The following is an 18872-nucleotide window of genomic DNA, read 5'->3' on the forward strand; positions in this document are numbered from 1 at the left end:
TGCACCTTACCTAACATCATCACATCTCACCAGGAAAATTAATCGTGCCTCAATCGAGTCGGTTAATATGTCTTTGGCTACAAATAATATGGATCCGACAGCAACACCTGAGCCCAATACCTCCAACATTTTGAAAATGGAGATCGACCTAAGCTCCATAAAGCGCCAGCGCGAAAAAAACCGTACTTCTGAGAACAGTGAAGAAGAGGACTACTCGGAAGATTCTTACGAAACTGAGGGGGAAGACGAGGAAGAACTCGAAGCCCTCATCACCAAAGAACAGCTAGACAGCATAATGGAGGAATTAGCCATCCTACGTCAAGAAAACCAGCGCCTGAAGGACGAACGTGCCGAATCAGCAGCCATCAAAAACAACAAATTTGCTCTGTTAAACAACGACGACAACAAGAACAACCAGGACTTTCCCAGGCTCGGAAAGCCGATCGCCAACAAAAAGCGATCAAAGATGACAGCAGCGACTGCGACATCACCTGTGACAACAACAACTGCAGTACCTAAACAAGTAAAAAATTTACCAGTTATTGTAGTTTTTAATCAAAATCCAAAACTTTTACAAATATGTCTGAAAACTATAATTAAGCCGGAAGACTTTATTCTAAACATTATTAACAAAAATAGGACAAATATTAAACTTTTCTCCTTAGAAGAGTTTGAGAAAACCAAGACACTTTTAACTGAACGTAACACCCGCTATTTCACGTACACGCCCAAACAATTAAAACCTCATACGGTTATTCTGAAAAAACTTCCTCCAAGCGTGTATGAGGAATCGGAAATTAAAAAAGCCCTAGCCGAATCAATACCTGAGCTTGTATTTCTGTCCGTTAAGCAGTTTAAGGAAGTCCTCTGGAAAATAACAATTCAAAAATCCGACCAAATAAAACTTATTTTTAAACTTAAAGCCTTACTAAACTGCAAAATTATCATAGAAGCTTATAAACCCCACGTGAACGAAATAAAACAATGCTTCAAGTGCCAACGTTTCAAGCACGTTGCCTCGAATTGTAGTATGGAATATAGATGCGTAAAATGCATTGAAAAGCATGAGCCAGGGCAATGCAAAATTAAAAAAGAAAATGAAGATAATATGTCGACCAATAAAGTCCAGTGCATAAACTGCATGGGACCGCATACGGCAAATGCAAAAATATGCCCTAAAAGGATGGAGATCTTAGAGAAACTGAAATGCAAACGAGCTGAAACTAAAAATAAATCCACTAAAATTATTCACAAAGCCATAAATCAAAGTAAAACAATCCAAGGGAGAAGTTTCTCCTCATTGTTTAATCACAACCCCCCAACAGCATCTAATTCTAACATAAAAACCACAAACCCAGCCCTACAACAGCACATGGGTAATGTAACAAAGTCAAAAAATAGTCAACAGATAAATGCTTTAACATTTGATGACGTAAACAATGATTCCTTAAATTTATTTGGGAAAAATATTGTACAATGCATTGAAATAATGCAAAATACTATAAAAAAATACCCTAACAACAATGACGAAAGCCTAAAAAAACAAATTTTATTAGACTTTATCTTACAAATAGCCCAGTAACAATGCCTTTAAAATGTATTTTCCTGAACGTAAATGGTATTAGGCAACTAAGAAAACGTAATGAACTTAACCATTTTTTAAACACGCATCGACCTGATGTCATGCTAATTGCGGAACACCACCTTAGTCAAAACAACCCAGCCTTGTTAAAAAACTACACCTTCGTTAGACAAAATACTGGCACAAAAAGATGCAATGTATCACCTCAGAAACCAGGAACGTCGGTAGGAATATGCGTAAAAAACGGCATGAAATTTCTACAATTACATCAAAAACCAATGATTGCAATGGAGGCAGTAGCAATTCAACTAACTTACAGAGATCGGCAAAACAGAGAAAAAAATATAATATTTGCCTCACTCTATAATCGGCCACAAGATAAGCTTCACGTGCAGGACCTTAATGATCTTATAACGTCCTTTAACGTAATACCAAATTGCTCCGAGATCATCATCGGCTGTGATCTCAACGCAAAACATCCATCGTGGAACAAACCATTCTACAATCATCGCCACAGCAACCAATCTGGAACAACGCTATACAACTGGATTTCCCGAAACTTAAACCTAAACATTCTTTCTTCAAATGAACCAACCCGACCCAATCTAAATAACAAACCAGACTCGTCTATAGACCTATTTCTAACCTCAACCACAACGTCTATTGAATCAGGCTGCAGAGTCATAAAAGACTTTCCATCAGATCATTTCTCAATACAAATTATAATAAAAATAGCACAATCTCGGCTAGTATATAATGATAGTAAATCAATATATAATTTCAACAAAATCAACCCACTACTCTGGAACAAATTAATACTACAAAACGTTACAAACATCCCCATCGATACAAATATAACCTCACCAGAAATAGATAACCACATCAAAACATTATCCGACGCCATTGCTAAAACAATAGAAAATCCCCTAGTGATCCCAAAGCTAGAAATTAAACCAAATAGTCCAAACCGGCACACAATTAACCTGAGCAAACCATGCTTGAAGCTAATAAAAGTGAAGCGAACCCTAAGACGAACGCTATTTCGAAAAATAACCTCCCTCACAATAGAAGAAAAAACCATAATCAAACAAACAATTAAAGAAATAGACATACAAATTTCAAACCACATAGAGCTAATTGAACTTAAAATCATCGGCAAGAGGCTTGCAGCAATAAACCCAAGCAAAATTAGCTATAAATCTATCAAAAACATAAATCCTCGAATTCCCAAACAAGAACAGTTTTGCCATCACATAATACTCAACGATAATGAAAAGAACTCCATAGACATATCAATAGACCAGCACACCTTTCCCACACTTACAACTGACTTCGCTAAAGTCAATGCTCTCGCTTGGTCTTTCGAGCAAACACACAAACAAAATCTCGACATGACTCTAAGCAGCGAATCACTCAGAGTACACCGTTCACAAATAGAATCTGCAATAACTGAGCTAACCTCTACCCCACCGAATCACATAATAACCTTCGATAATCAAAATACAGCCGAAGGCGAATGGGAAGGTTCTGAGGAACTTGGATTTACCAATGCTGAAGAGCTTCTCGACATTCTGAAATGTAAAAATAACAAAAAAGGTCTAGGTCACGATATGACCAGCAATTTCATTTTAAAATGTTTTAATATACCTCTGCTTAGGCACTTAAGCATTATCTTCAACCACTGCATTAATCATAGTTACTTTCCCTTATACTGGAAGCACTGCAAAATCATCCCCATCCTAAAACCAAACTCTAACCCAAACCACCTACGTAGCTATAGACCTATAGCTATTCTCTCCGCAATCAGTATGCTGTTCGAAAAAATAATAATGAAAAACCTAATTAAACAAGTAAAATCAAAAAATACCTTGAAAAATGAACAATATGGATTCCGAGAAGGGGTAACCCTAAACCACGCTCTGATATCAGCTAACAATTTCATCTTTGAAAACATCCACCGTAGGCGGGCTACAATAGCCTGTGCGCTCGACTTCGAGAAGGCCTTCGATACTGTTTGGACACAAGGTCTGATTTACAAAATGAAAAATATCTATCGATTTACCCTCAACAGTACAATGCTGATACATAGCTACTTAACGGACAGATCTTTTAGCGTTACCAGCCCTGACAGCTCGGAAAATTCAATGACTAGATTGATACCTGCAGGTGTGCCACAAGGTTCGATACTTGCCCCTTTACTCTACAACATATACCTAGCAGATATGCCATCATATGAATCCCCTGACCCAACTTCAACTACCCGAATAGAACAACTAATATACGCTGATGACATCCTCCTCCTGGGATCTGGTGGATCTGTTCATCGAACTGAAACAGAAATGAACAGATTTCTAGACACATTATGTGAATATTTCACTAAATGGCATCTAAAACTAAATAGCACCAAATGTGTCAGCACCATCTATAAAGGCCCAAGAACATGCAACCTCTATAAGAGTGCCAAAAAGTTTAATCCAAAACTATTTATTTATTACGATACCCCGATCCAAAACAAGAAACAATTGAAGTACCTAGGCATAATCTACGATGAAAAACTAAACTTCAAAGAACACACCGAGTACAACTTACAAAAAGCTACAATGAAATTGAAGGAAATACATCACATCTTTAAACCAATATTTAATCCATCTAATCATAGCCAAATTACATACTTGCGCTCTCTAGCTTACAGGAAGCTAATCCAACCTATCCTACTATACGGACACGTAGCCTGGATGAGTCTAAGCTCTGCCCAAATGGAACACCTACGAAAATTTGAAAGACACACTCTCAGAAATTCTATCGAACAACAAAGAAATCCCGAAACTCAACATTATTTATCAAATAAAAAACTATACAATATAACAAAAACCCAAAAACTAGACGAAATGCTTTTTAAAATACTTGAAAAATTCATCTTAAAATACAACATCGAACAGAACGAAATACCTTATAGGCACTCAACTGAACTAGTCACTGTAAACTTTGTAAGACATCTAGACTCTAGTGGAATTCTTTACGATCAGAATAGAAAACTTATATTTTATAACAGGAAATTCCAATCGCTAAACACAAATGAAGGTCTAATATACCTCACCCAATAATAAAACCGACGTACATTTATTAACTGATAAACTAAAATCCTCCTGTATATATATACCCCACCCCTGAACATGTAAATAGCCCCCCTCCCCTCTCCTCAAAATAATATTTAAGAACTAGATATAAGCAAAACCAAAACAACAACAACACTCACGATCTCAGGTTTTTTCAAAAAAAAATTTTTTTCCCTGAACACTCTAACTCTTAAAGAACAAATACACATACAAAACAAACTTTAATGTAAGTACAAAAGTACAAATGTAAAGAAACTAGTGCCTAATGCCCCGAAAAGCTATAAGCGCAGGGCTAAACTACAAATAAATTTAAGTAACAGTAAACATGAAAATTGTCACACATGTATTACTCCTTTAAATGTAAACTGAACCATTTTCAAAATATTGACAATAAAGAAAGAAAGAAAGAAAGCTGGGCGAGCATTCAGTGTGTTTTCAGTGTGTAAAGTGAACCAAGTGAAATACTCGTAAAGCAAAATGTCTGGTCGTGGAAAAGGTGGTTTCCAAGAAGTTGTGATTCCGGGAACTTAGAAAGTTCTCAGAAAGCGAAGTTTATTATACAGATAGTGACTGAAAATACAAAAATATACAGATAGTGACTGAAAATATCCAGTAATATACAGATAGTGACTGAAATTTTACCAAACACCGTGAGTGAAAAACAAGATACCAAAGTGGATCCGAGTACATTTAATGAGCAGATCGCTGCTTATTCAATGTCTTTAGGCATAAAAAAACCTGAACTTATTAATAACACAAAAAGCAAAACAATTAAACATCTGGGTAAAACGCGAAATGCACCTTACCTAACATCATCACATCTCACCAGGAAAATTAATCGTGCCTCAATCGAGTCGGTTAATATGTCTTTGGCTACAAATAATATGGATCCGACAGCAACACCTGAGCCCAATACCTCCAACATTTTGAAAATGGAGATCGACCTAAGCTCCATAAAGCGCCAGCGCGAAAAAAACCGTACTTCTGAGAACAGTGAAGAAGAGGACTACTCGGAAGATTCTTGCGAAACTGAGGGGGAAGACGAGGAAGAACTCGAAGCCCTCATCACCAAAGAACAGCTAGACAGCATAATGGAGGAATTAGCCATCCTACGTCAAGAAAACCAGCGCCTGAAGGACGAACGTGCCGAATCAGCAGCCATCAAAAACAACAAATTTGCTCTGTTAAACAACGACGACAACAAGAACAACCAGGACTTTCCCAGGCTCGGAAAGCCGATCGCCAACAAAAAGCGATCAAAGATGACAGCAGCGACTGCGACATCACCTGTGACAACAACAACTGCAGTACCTAAACAAGTAAAAAATTTACCAGTTATTGTAGTTTTTAATCAAAATCCAAAACTTTTACAAATATGTCTGAAAACTATAATTAAGCCGGAAGACTTTATTCTAAACATTATTAACAAAAATAGGACAAATATTAAACTTTTCTCCTTAGAAGAGTTTGAGAAAACCAAGACACTTTTAACTGAACGTAACACCCGCTATTTCACGTACACGCCCAAACAATTAAAACCTCATACGGTTATTCTGAAAAAACTTCCTCCAAGCGTGTATGAGGAATCGGAAATTAAAAAAGCCCTAGCCGAATCAATACCTGAGCTTGTATTTCTGTCCGTTAAGCAGTTTAAGGAAGTCCTCTGGAAAATAACAATTCAAAAATCCGACCAAATAAAACTTATTTTTAAACTTAAAGCCTTACTAAACTGCAAAATTATCATAGAAGCTTATAAACCCCACGTGAACGAAATAAAACAATGCTTCAAGTGCCAACGTTTCAAGCACGTTGCCTCGAATTGTAGTATGGAATATAGATGCGTAAAATGCATTGAAAAGCATGAGCCAGGGCAATGCAAAATTAAAAAAGAAAATGAAGATAATATGTCGACCAATAAAGTCCAGTGCATAAACTGCATGGGACCGCATACGGCAAATGCAAAAATATGCCCTAAAAGGATGGAGATCTTAGAGAAACTGAAATGCAAACGAGCTGAAACTAAAAATAAATCCACTAAAATTATTCACAAAGCCATAAATCAAAGTAAAACAATCCAAGGGAGAAGTTTCTCCTCATTGTTTAATCACAACCCCCCAACAGCATCTAATTCTAACATAAAAACCACAAACCCAGCCCTACAACAGCACATGGGTAATGTAACAAAGTCAAAAAATAGTCAACAGATAAATGCTTTAACATTTGATGACGTAAACAATGATTCCTTAAATTTATTTGGGAAAAATATTGTACAATGCATTGAAATAATGCAAAATACTATAAAAAAATACCCTAACAACAATGACGAAAGCCTAAAAAAACAAATTTTATTAGACTTTATCTTACAAATAGCCCAGTAACAATGCCTTTAAAATGTATTTTCCTGAACGTAAATGGTATTAGGCAACTAAGAAAACGTAATGAACTTAACCATTTTTTAAACACGCATCGACCTGATGTCATGCTAATTGCGGAACACCACCTTAGTCAAAACAACCCAGCCTTGTTAAAAAACTACACCTTCGTTAGACAAAATACTGGCACAAAAAGATGCAATGTATCACCTCAGAAACCAGGAACGTCGGTAGGAATATGCGTTAAAAACGGCATGAAATTTCTACAATTACATCAAAAACCAATGATTGCAATGGAGGCAGTAGCAATTCAACTAACTTACAGAGATCGGCAAAACAGAGTAAAAAATATAATATTTGCCTCACTCTATAATCGGCCACAAGATAAGCTTCACGTGCAGGACCTTAATGATCTTATAACGTCCTTTAACGTAATACCAAATTGCTCCGAGATCATCATCGGCTGTGATCTCAACGCAAAACATCCATCGTGGAACAAACCATTCTACAATCATCGCCACAGCAACCAATCTGGAACAACGCTATACAACTGGATTTCCCGAAACTTAAACCTAAACATTCTTTCTTCAAATGAACCAACCCGACCCAATCTAAATAACAAACCAGACTCGTCTATAGACCTATTTCTAACCTCAACCACAACGTCTATTGAATCAGGCTGCAGAGTCATAAAAGACTTTCCATCAGATCATTTCTCAATACAAATTATAATAAAAATAGCACAATCTCGGCTAGTATATAATGATAGTAAATCAATATATAATTTCAACAAAATCAACCCACTACTCTGGAACAAATTAATACTACAAAACGTTACAAACATCCCCATCGATACAAATATAACCTCACCAGAAATAGATAACCACATCAAAACATTATCCGACGCCATTGCTAAAACAATAGAAAATCCCCTAGTGATCCCAAAGCTAGAAATTAAACCAAATAGTCCAAACCGGCACACAATTAACCTGAGCAAACCATGCTTGAAGCTAATAAAAGTGAAGCGAACCCTAAGACGAACGCTATTTCGAAAAATAACCTCCCTCACAATAGAAGAAAAAACCATAATCAAACAAATAATTAAAGAAATAGACATACAAATTTCAAACCACATAGAGCTAATTGAACTTAAAATCATCGGCAAGAGGCTTGCAGCAATAAACCCAAGCAAAATTAGCTATAAATCTATCAAAAACATAAATCCTCGAATTCCCAAACAAGAACAGTTTTGCCATCACATAATACTCAACGATAATGAAAAGAACTCCATAGACATATCAATAGACCAGCACACCTTTCCCACACTTACAACTGACTTCGCTAAAGTCAATGCTCTCGCTTGGTCTTTCGAGCAAACACACAAACAAAATCTCGACATGACTCTAAGCAGCGAATCACTCAGAGTACACCGTTCACAAATAGAATCTGCAATAACTGAGCTAACCTCTACCCCACCGAATCACATAATAACCTTCGATAATCAAAATACAGCCGAAGGCGAATGGGAAGGTTCTGAGGAACTTGGATTTACCAATGCTGAAGAGCTTCTCGACATTCTGAAATGTAAAAATAACAAAAAAGGTCTAGGTCACGATATGACCAGCAATTTCATTTTAAAATGTTTTAATATACCTCTGCTTAGGCACTTAAGCATTATCTTCAACCACTGCATTAATCATAGTTACTTTCCCTTATACTGGAAGCACTGCAAAATCATCCCCATCCTAAAACCAAACTCTAACCCAAACCACCTACGTAGCTATAGACCTATAGCTATTCTCTCCGCAATCAGTATGCTGTTCGAAAAAATAATAATGAAAAACCTAATTAAACAAGTAAAATCAAAAAATACCTTGAAAAATGAACAATATGGATTCCGAGAAGGGGTAACCCTAAACCACGCTCTGATATCAGCTAACAATTTCATCTTTGAAAACATCCACCGTAGGCGGGCTACAATAGCCTGTGCGCTCGACTTCGAGAAGGCCTTCGATACTGTTTGGACACAAGGTCTGATTTACAAAATGAAAAATATCTATCGATTTACCCTCAACAGTACAATGCTGATACATAGCTACTTAACGGACAGATCTTTTAGTGTTACCAGCCCTGACAGCTCGGAAAATTCAATGACTAGATTGATACCTGCAGGTGTGCCACAAGGTTCGATACTTGCCCCTTTACTCTACAACATATACCTAGCAGATATGCCATCTTATGAATCCCCTGACCCAACTTCAACTACCCGAATAGAACAACTAATATACGCTGATGACATCCTCCTCCTGGGATCTGGTGGATCTGTTCATCGAACTGAAACAGAAATGAACAGATTTCTAGACACATTATGTGAATATTTCACTAAATGGCATCTAAAACTAAATAGCACCAAATGTGTCAGCACCATCTATAAAGGCCCAAGAACATGCAACCTCTATAAGAGTGCCAAAAAGTTTAATCCAAAACTATTTATTTATTACGATACCCCGATCCAAAACAAGAAACAATTGAAGTACCTAGGCATAATCTACGATGAAAAACTAAACTTCAAAGAACACACCGAGTACAACTTACAAAAAGCTACAATGAAATTGAAGGAAATACATCACATCTTTAAACCAATATTTAATCCATCTAATCATAGCCAAATTACATACTTGCGCTCTCTAGCTTACAGGAAGCTAATCCAACCTATCCTACTATACGGACACGTAGCCTGGATGAGTCTAAGCTCTGCCCAAATGGAACACCTACGAAAATTTGAAAGACACACTCTCAGAAATTCTATCGAACAACAAAGAAATCCCGAAACTCAACATTATTTATCAAATAAAAAACTATACAATATAACAAAAACCCAAAAACTAGACGAAATGCTTTTTAAAATACTTGAAAAATTCATCTTAAAATACAACATCGAAAAATACAGAACGAAATACCTTATAGGCACTCAACTGAACTAGTCACTGTAAACTTTGTAAGACATCTAGACTCTAGTGGAATTCTTTACGATCAGAATAGAAAACTTATATTTTATAACAGGAAATTCCAATCGCTAAACACAAATGAAGGTCTAATATACCTCACTCAATAATAAAACCGACGTACATTTATTAACTGATAAACTAAAATCCTCCTGTATATATATACCCCACCCCTGAACATGTAAATAGCCCCCCTCCCCTCTCCTCAAAATAATATTTAAGAACTAGATATAAGCAAAACCAAAACAACAACAACACTCACGATCTCAGGTTTTTTCAAAAAAAAAAAATTTTTTTCCCTGAACACTCTAACTCTTAAAGAACAAATACACATACAAAACAAACTTTAATGTAAGTACAAAAGTACAAATGTAAAGAAACTAGTGCCTAATGCCCCGAAAAGCTATAAGCGCAGGGCTAATCTATAAATAAATTTAAGTAACAGTAAACATGAAAATTGTCACACATGTATTACTCCTTTAAATGTAAACTGAACCATTTTTCAAAATATTGACAATAAAGAAAGAAAAGAAAGCTGGGCGAGCATTCAGTGTGTTTTCAGTGTGTAAAGTGAACCAAGTGAAATACTCGTAAAGCAAAATGTCTGGTCGTGGAAAAGGTGGCAAAGTGAAGGGAAAGGCAAAGTCCCGCTCGAACCGTGCCGGTCTTCAGTTCCCAGTGGGCCGTATTCACCGTCTGCTCCGCAAGGGCAACTATGCCGAGCGTGTTGGTGCCGGCGCTCCTGTTTACCTAGCTGCCGTGATGGAATATCTGGCCGCTGAGGTTCTCGAGTTGGCTGGCAATGCTGCCCGTGACAACAAGAAGACTAGGATTATCCCGCGTCATCTGCAGCTGGCCATCCGCAACGACGAGGAGTTGAACAAGCTGCTCTCCGGTGTCACCATTGCCCAGGGCGGAGTGCTGCCCAACATCCAGGCCGTTCTGTTGCCCAAGAAGACCGAGAAGAAGGCTTAATCGTTTTAAAAGCGGAGCTCATTTGTACATACAAACATATACCCAACCGTCCTTTTCAGGACGACCACGTTATTACCAAAGAATAGAAGATTTACATATACGAATATGATTTAATTTCAAAAATAAACTATAAAACTGCTTGAAATATAACATTGAGACTTAAATGAATTCAAATGGTACAAATGGTCAGTTCACAATACTATTCGAAAGCTAATCTTGGATTTGTTCGGCCGTCGGTCCAGTAGATTAGTGGTCGAAAGCTACAGGATCTAAATGTTCAATTCTTAGATTACATTGGCGACTCACTCGTATTTCTTCCTCAAAAGATGTAACGAGTTGCCGTTTACGCTTACACTTTTCCGTTGCAAGCAGTACAGTTTGTACAAAATACATTCATCCCATGTGCATGTGTAGTTTGATATTTCAGTGACCGATTGTTTTCCAGCGCATTTTAATATTATTGTATTATAAATATTATTGAAAATTTGTCTTCTCTCGAAATTTTAATGGTGGTCCTGAAAAGGACCGATTGCTGAATGAAGTACAAGCTGTACTAGTTTTTTAACCGCCGAAGCCGTACAGGGTGCGGCCTTGCCTCTTCAGGGCGTACACAACATCCATGGCTGTGACAGTCTTCCTCTTGGCGTGTTCGGTGTAGGTGACGGCATCACGGATAACGTTCTCCAAGAACACCTTCAGAACGCCACGTGTTTCCTCGTAAATGAGTCCAGAGATGCGCTTTACGCCGCCACGACGAGCCAAACGGCGGATAGCTGGCTTCGTGATACCCTGGATGTTATCACGCAGCACTTTGCGATGACGCTTGGCGCCTCCTTTTCCCAAGCCTTTGCCTCCTTTACCGCGACCAGTCATTTTCACTCTTTTCTACTGTTAACACGTTAACACACTGCACGAAAGTCACTGAAGAACTAATTCCAAATTTTCGGCGTGCCCCTATATATACCTAAAACGCCAGAAACACGAGCGAGTCCGAACGATATGTCCGCCTCGCTCTCCGCTCGACAAATGAGATGGCCTCTGCTTCTCTCTCTTTTCAACCCTCCACGTTTTGCTATATAAGTAGGTAGCAAATGCGGCGATCGTTTATTGTGTTTTGAAACGTGAAGTGAACGTGAACAGCAGTGAATTCGAAAATGGCCCGTACCAAGCAAACCGCTCGCAAATCGACTGGTGGCAAGGCGCCACGCAAACAACTGGCTACTAAGGCCGCTCGTAAGAGCGCCCCAGCCACCGGAGGCGTGAAGAAGCCCCATCGCTATCGCCCTGGAACTGTTGCCCTGCGTGAGATCCGTCGCTACCAGAAGAGTACCGAGCTGCTGATCCGCAAACTGCCTTTCCAGCGTCTGGTGCGTGAAATCGCTCAGGACTTCAAGACTGACCTGCGATTCCAGAGCTCGGCGGTGATGGCTCTGCAGGAAGCTAGCGAAGCCTATCTGGTTGGCCTCTTTGAAGATACTAACTTGTGCGCCATTCATGCCAAGCGTGTCACCATCATGCCCAAGGACATCCAGTTGGCCCGTCGCATTCGCGGCGAGCGAGCTTAAGTTGAGACGGCTTCAACTGGCTGCCAATGCTCCAGCATACTTTGTACAAATCGGTCCTTTTCAGGACCACAAATTACGTTCAATGAGATATTAATTTTAATTCAGCAGCAGCAACGTATATAAAATTAAGAAATAGTCGGAAGTATGAAAGACATGGTCAATACTTTCAAACATCAGAAAAAAATCGAAAATCTATCAAATATATTCTGATTATAACCTAGTGAACATAATGAAACAAAATAAGATTAGAAAATTACAGATTTTATATTTTTTCTTAATCGCTAACTTCATGGAGACCTATGTCTATGGACCATTCAGTGGAGTATTTTTGTCTTGGGTAAATATAAAACAAGTTATAAAAGACAGCATTTTGTGTCATATCTTGATGTAAATGACTTTAAATTTAATGTTTATCAACGAACGTGACAATATATGTTTAATTTCTTATTTTCAAATATGTTTTTAAAAACATTTCACTTGTGATTTCGGCAAACTTTTAAAATTAGTATGGTTTAATGGGACAAGAACGCTCAACGTTAAACATAAGTAATAAATTGAAAACTTATTTAAAACAGTCTGAAAATAAAACATATACATTATTTAATGCATTATTTATTATATTTAATAAAAAAAGATTCAAAATTACATATTTTATGTTTTTTTAGGTTAAATGAGTGCGACTTCTACGTACGCACACTCTAAAAATGAGTGTGGTTCAAAGGGACAAAAACGCTCAACATTAGACATAATTAAAAATTCGAAAAATTATTAAAAACAGTCTGAAAATAAAACATATACATTATTCAATGTATTATTTGTTATATTATATAAAAAAAGATTCAAAATTATATAATTTATGTTTTTTTGTAAGAAAAATTGAGTGCGTGAAGCCGCACACTTTTAAAATGTGTGTGGTTTAATGGGACACGAACGCTCAGCATTAGACATCAGTAAAAAATCGAAATATTATTAAAAACAGTCTGAAAATAACACATATACACTATTCAATGCTTTACTTATTATGTTAAATAAAAAAAAGAATCAAAAATATGTATTTTATGTTTTTTTTTAAATGTAAAATTCAGTGCGGCCTCTACCTAATTCATATATGGGACTCAAAGTATCCGAATTTGGAAAAACTATTTATAAAATTGCCTGAAAAGCTAAATCCACTTAAACAAAGACAAAAATCATTTTATAAAATTGCAAATAAATGTAATGTTTCGAAAGATTAATATTTTTAACAGTCCGAAAACTATTATCGAATGTAGTCTGATAGACAACTTTGTACGTAGCCAAGGGACAACTTGAAACAAGAATTAAAATACCTAAATTAATGATAAGTGATTATATTTTTGGTTTTTCGTAAAGTAAAAGGTTCGAATTTTATTTTTTATTAACAAGATTCCAAGCATTTCAGAGATTTCATATTTTAAAATGGGTTTTTAAAAAAATTGTTCATGTTACGAATGTCAATGTTGAAGTTCATGCAGCAATAAAAAGTCACAAAAACAAGATACTTACAATTCGAAAACGGTAATTGATTAATTCATCTTTTAAGGATGTATACCAATAAAAACATATTTTCTATTTAAAATCTTAAGCACTGAAAACAAGAAAATAAGTTTGCACTTCAAGCAAACATTAGCAGAGCAAATGACTGATGCCAGACCCACAGTTAAAGTGCTCTCCTCCTCGATTCTCATCCGAACGAAGGAGGTCGGTAACGAGCGCGCGCGCCATTTTCTAAACAAAAAAGTGTATTTCAGTGAATAAAAATGTCTGATTCTGCAGTTGCAACGTCCGCTTCCCCAGTGGCTGCCCCACCAGCGCCAGTTGAGAAGAAGGTGGCCGCCAAAAAGGCATCTGGATCCGCTGCTACAAAGGCAAAGAAGACCACTGCCCCGCCATCGCATCCGCCAACTCAGCAAATGGTAGACGCTTCCATCAAGAATTTGAAGGAGCGTGGCGGCTCATCGCTTCTGGCAATCAAGAAATATATCAGTGCCACTTATAAATGCGATGCCCAGAAGCTGGCTCCATTCATCAAGAAGTACTTGAAATCTGCCGTGGTCAATGGAAAGCTGATTCAAACAAAGGGAAAGGGTGCGTCTGGCTCATTTAAACTGTCGGCCTCCGCCAAGAAGGATCCCAAGCCAAAGGTTGCGTCTGCTGAGAAGAAAGTGAAAAGCAAGAAGGTAGCCGCCAAGAAGACCGGAGCCACCGCCAAGAAGGCTGCCACGGGAGCTGCCGACAAGAAGCCCAAGGCTAAGAAGGCTGTTGCCACCAAAAAGACCGCCGAGAAGAAGAAAACGGAGAAGACGAAGGCCAAGGATGCCAAGAAAACTGGAACCGTAAAGGCAAAGCCAGCAGCAACAAAGGCCAAGTCGACGGCAGCGAAGCCGAAGGCGGCCAAAGCACCAAAAGCCAAACCAGCGGCGTCTGCTAAACCCAAAAAGGCGGTGAAGAAAGCAGCTGCTCCTGCTACCGCTAAGAAGCCGAAAGCCAAGACTACGGCTGCTAAGAAGTAAATTGTGAAAAAGTACAGTACCTGGTACACGCTCGCAATCGCAATTTCAGATTTCGAAATCTGAAATTAGTTTAACAAGCCCTTTTCAGGGCTACAACTTTGGTTAACAAGAGAAAGGAACTTTCAATTGAAAACATATTGTACATTTAATGTATCCATTTATATTGTGGCACCTGGCCGCCAGTAGAAAGTATATCAGTATACCAGGTTCATAGAGGAGACATTGCACAATTTCTTTGTAAATAGATGTTAATGATTAAGTCCTTTAAAAAAATGGTGCACCAAATTGATCATTTTATATTTTATGGCAAATGGCAAATGGTTTATGGTATATTGAAAATTTAGTTTCTTTGGTAAAATATGTTGTGGCCCTGAAAAGGGCCGTTTTGGATCTTTCTCCGCATCCGCAGCAAGAGAAAATTACTTGGAGCTGGTGTATTTGGTGACAGCCTTGGTTCCCTCACTAACGGCGTGCTTGGCCAACTCTCCGGGCAGGAGCAGGCGAACAGCCGTTTGGATTTCCCGACTGGTGATGGTCGAGCGCTTGTTGTAGTGAGCCAGACGAGAGGCCTCGGCAGCAATGCGCTCGAAGATATCATTCACAAAGCTGTTCATGATGCTCATCGCCTTCGACGAAATGCCGGTGTCAGGATGGACCTGCTTCAGGACCTTGTAAATGTAGATGGCGTAGCTCTCCTTCCTCTTGCGCTTCTTCTTCTTGTCGGTCTTGGTGATGTTCTTCTGGGCCTTGCCAGCCTTCTTGGCTGCCTTTCCACTAGTTTTAGGCGGCATTATTCACTTCACTTATGATTTCACAAACACAATTCACTGATCATAGTGGTGCGAAGAGAGTGTTCAGCTTTATACTTTTTTTCGAGCAATGTTTTCAGGTCTATGGCACCCACCCCTAACTGAACGCGCAGGCAGACGAAAAAGTATAAATACGTGGCTACCCGGGGCTGGGCGAGCATTCAGTGTGTTTTCAGTGTGTAAAGTGAACCAAGTGAAATACTCGTAAAGCAAAATGTCTGGTCGTGGAAAAGGTGGCAAAGTGAAGGGAAAGGCAAAGTCCCGCTCGAACCGTGCCGGTCTTCAGTTCCCAGTGGGCCGTATTCACCGTCTGCTCCGCAAGGGCAACTATGCCGAGCGTGTTGGTGCCGGCGCTCCTGTTTACCTAGCTGCCGTGATGGAATATCTGGCCGCTGAGGTTCTCGAGTTGGCTGGCAATGCTGCCCGTGACAACAAGAAGACTAGGATTATCCCGCGTCATCTGCAGCTGGCCATCCGCAACGACGAGGAGTTGAACAAGCTGCTCTCCGGTGTCACCATTGCCCAGGGCGGAGTGCTGCCCAACATCCAGGCCGTTCTGTTGCCCAAGAAGACCGAGAAGAAGGCTTAATCGTTTTAAAAGCGGAGCTCATTTGTACATACAAACATATACCCAACCGTCCTTTTCAGGACGACCACGTTATTACCAAAGAATAGAAGATTTACATATACGAATATGATTTAATTTCAAAAATAAACTATAAAACTGCTTGAAATATAACATTGAGACTTAAATGAATTCAAATGGTACAAATGGTAGGTTCACAATACTATTCGAAAGCTAATCTTGGATTTGTTCGGCCGTCGGTCCAGTAGATTAGTGGTCGAAAGCTACAGGATCTAAATGTTCAATTCTTAGATTACATTGGCGACTCACTCGTATTTCTTCCTCAAAAGATGTAACGAGTTGCCGTTTACGCTTACACTTTTCCGTTGCAAGCAGTACAGTTTGTACAAAATACATTCATCCCATGTGCATGTGTAGTTTGATATTTCAGTGACCGATTGTTTTCCAGCGCATTTTAATATTATTGTATTATAAATATTATTGAAAATTTGTCTTCTCTCGAAATTTTAATGGTGGTCCTGAAAAGGACCGATTGCTGAATGAAGTACAAGCTGTACTAGTTTTTTAACCGCCGAAGCCGTACAGGGTGCGGCCTTGCCTCTTCAGGGCGTACACAACATCCATGGCTGTGACAGTCTTCCTCTTGGCGTGTTCGGTGTAGGTGACGGCATCACGGATAACGTTCTCCAAGAACACCTTCAGAACGCCACGTGTTTCCTCGTAAATGAGTCCAGAGATGCGCTTTACGCCGCCACGACGAGCCAAACGGCGGATAGCTGGCTTCGTGATACCCTGGATGTTATCACGCAGCACTTTGCGATGACGCTTGGCGCCTCCTTTTCCCAAGCCTTTGCCTCCTTTACCGCGACCAGTCATTTTCACTCTTTTCTACTGTTAACACGTTAACACACTGCACGAAAGTCACTGAAGAACTAATTCCAAATTTTCGGCGTGCCCCTATATATACCTAAAACGCCAGAAACACGAGCGAGTCCGAACGATATGTCCGCCTCGCTCTCCGCTCGACAAATGAGATGGCCTCTGCTTCTCTCTCTTTTCAACCCTCCACGTTTTGCTATATAAGTAGGTAGCAAATGCGGCGATCGTTTATTGTGTTTTGAAACGTGAAGTGAACGTGAACAGCAGTGAATTCGAAAATGGCCCGTACCAAGCAAACCGCTCGCAAATCGACTGGTGGCAAGGCGCCACGCAAACAACTGGCTACTAAGGCCGCTCGTAAGAGCGCCCCAGCCACCGGAGGCGTGAAGAAGCCCCATCGCTATCGCCCTGGAACTGTTGCCCTGCGTGAGATCCGTCGCTACCAGAAGAGTACCGAGCTGCTGATCCGCAAACTGCCTTTCCAGCGTCTGGTGCGTGAAATCGCTCAGGACTTCAAGACTGACCTGCGATTCCAGAGCTCGGCGGTGATGGCTCTGCAGGAAGCTAGCGAAGCCTATCTGGTTGGCCTCTTTGAAGATACTAACTTGTGCGCCATTCATGCCAAGCGTGTCACCATCATGCCCAAGGACATCCAGTTGGCCCGTCGCATTCGCGGCGAGCGAGCTTAAGTTGAGACGGCTTCAACTGGCTGCCAATGCTCCAGCATACTTTGTACAAATCGGTCCTTTTCAGGACCACAAATTACGTTCAATGAGATATTAATTTTAATTCAGCAGCAGCAACGTATATAAAATTAAGAAATAGTCGGAAGTATGAAAGACATGGTCAATACTTTCAAACATCAGAAAAAAATCGAAAATCTATCAAATATATTCTTATTATAACCTAGTGAACATAATGAAACAAAATAAGATTAGAAAATTACAGATTTTATATTTTTTCTTAATCGCTAACTTCATGGCGACCTATGTCTATGGACCATTCAGTGGAGTATTTTTGTCTTGGGTAAATATAAAACAAGTTATAAAAGACAGCATTTTGTGTCATATCTTGATGTAAATGACTTTAAATTTAATGTTTATCAACGAACGTGACAATATATGTTTCATTTCTTATTTTCAAATATGTTTTTAAAAACATTTCACTTGTGATTTCGGCAAACTTTTAAAATTAGTATGGTTTAATGGGACAAGAACGCTCAACGTTAAACATAAGTAATAAATTGAAAACTTATTTAAAACAGTCTGAAAATAAAACATATACATTATTTAATGCATTATTTATTATATTTAATAAAAAAAGATTCAAAATTACATATTTTATGTTTTTTTAGGTTAAATGAGTGCGACTTCTACGTACGCACACTCTAAAAATGAGTGTGGTTCAATGGGACAAAAACGCTCAACATTAGACATAATTAAAAATTCGAAA

General features: G+C 38.8%; 8 protein-coding genes across 8 annotated transcripts; 5 read left to right on the forward strand and 3 right to left on the reverse strand.

Annotated features, from left to right (window-relative positions):
• The first annotated feature begins 10675 nt into the window (after positions 1–10675).
• On the forward strand, positions 10676–11058 carry LOC123002929 (histone H2A). The gene has a single exon (XM_044393686.2). It carries the CDS (start codon positions 10676–10678, stop codon positions 11048–11050), a length of 375 nt encoding a protein of 124 aa, XP_044249621.1. The 3' UTR covers positions 11051–11058.
• Positions 11059–11611: 553 nt separating this feature from the next.
• On the reverse strand, positions 11612–11923 carry LOC123002932 (histone H4). The gene has a single exon (XM_044393690.2). The coding sequence runs from the start codon at positions 11921–11923 to the stop codon at positions 11612–11614; it is 312 nt and encodes a 103-aa protein (XP_044249625.1).
• Positions 11924–12204: 281 nt separating this feature from the next.
• Positions 12205–12615, forward strand: LOC138911850 (histone H3). The gene has a single exon (XM_070211426.1). The coding sequence runs from the start codon at positions 12205–12207 to the stop codon at positions 12613–12615; it is 411 nt and encodes a 136-aa protein (XP_070067527.1).
• A 1778-nt stretch (positions 12616–14393) lies between these two features.
• On the forward strand, positions 14394–15146 carry LOC138911910 (histone H1-like). Its single transcript, XM_070211531.1, has one exon. It carries the CDS (start codon positions 14394–14396, stop codon positions 15144–15146), a length of 753 nt encoding a protein of 250 aa, XP_070067632.1.
• A 419-nt stretch (positions 15147–15565) lies between these two features.
• On the reverse strand, positions 15566–15937 carry LOC138911927 (histone H2B). Its single transcript, XM_070211582.1, has one exon. The coding sequence runs from the start codon at positions 15935–15937 to the stop codon at positions 15566–15568; it is 372 nt and encodes a 123-aa protein (XP_070067683.1).
• Positions 15938–16169: 232 nt separating this feature from the next.
• LOC123002938 (histone H2A) lies at positions 16170–16550 on the forward strand. The gene has a single exon (XM_070211481.1). It carries the CDS (start codon positions 16170–16172, stop codon positions 16542–16544), a length of 375 nt encoding a protein of 124 aa, XP_070067582.1. The 3' UTR covers positions 16545–16550.
• A 555-nt stretch (positions 16551–17105) lies between these two features.
• Positions 17106–17417, reverse strand: LOC108065146 (histone H4). Its single transcript, XM_017153060.3, has one exon. The coding sequence runs from the start codon at positions 17415–17417 to the stop codon at positions 17106–17108; it is 312 nt and encodes a 103-aa protein (XP_017008549.2).
• Positions 17418–17698: 281 nt separating this feature from the next.
• LOC123002864 (histone H3) lies at positions 17699–18109 on the forward strand. Its single transcript, XM_044393533.2, has one exon. The coding sequence runs from the start codon at positions 17699–17701 to the stop codon at positions 18107–18109; it is 411 nt and encodes a 136-aa protein (XP_044249468.1).
• Positions 18110–18872: the final 763 nt, after the last annotated feature.

The sequence above is a fragment of the Drosophila takahashii genome, chromosome 2L, assembly GCF_030179915.1.
Source record: "Drosophila takahashii strain IR98-3 E-12201 chromosome 2L, DtakHiC1v2, whole genome shotgun sequence".
In the NCBI taxonomy this organism is placed as follows: domain Eukaryota; kingdom Metazoa; phylum Arthropoda; class Insecta; order Diptera; family Drosophilidae; genus Drosophila; species Drosophila takahashii.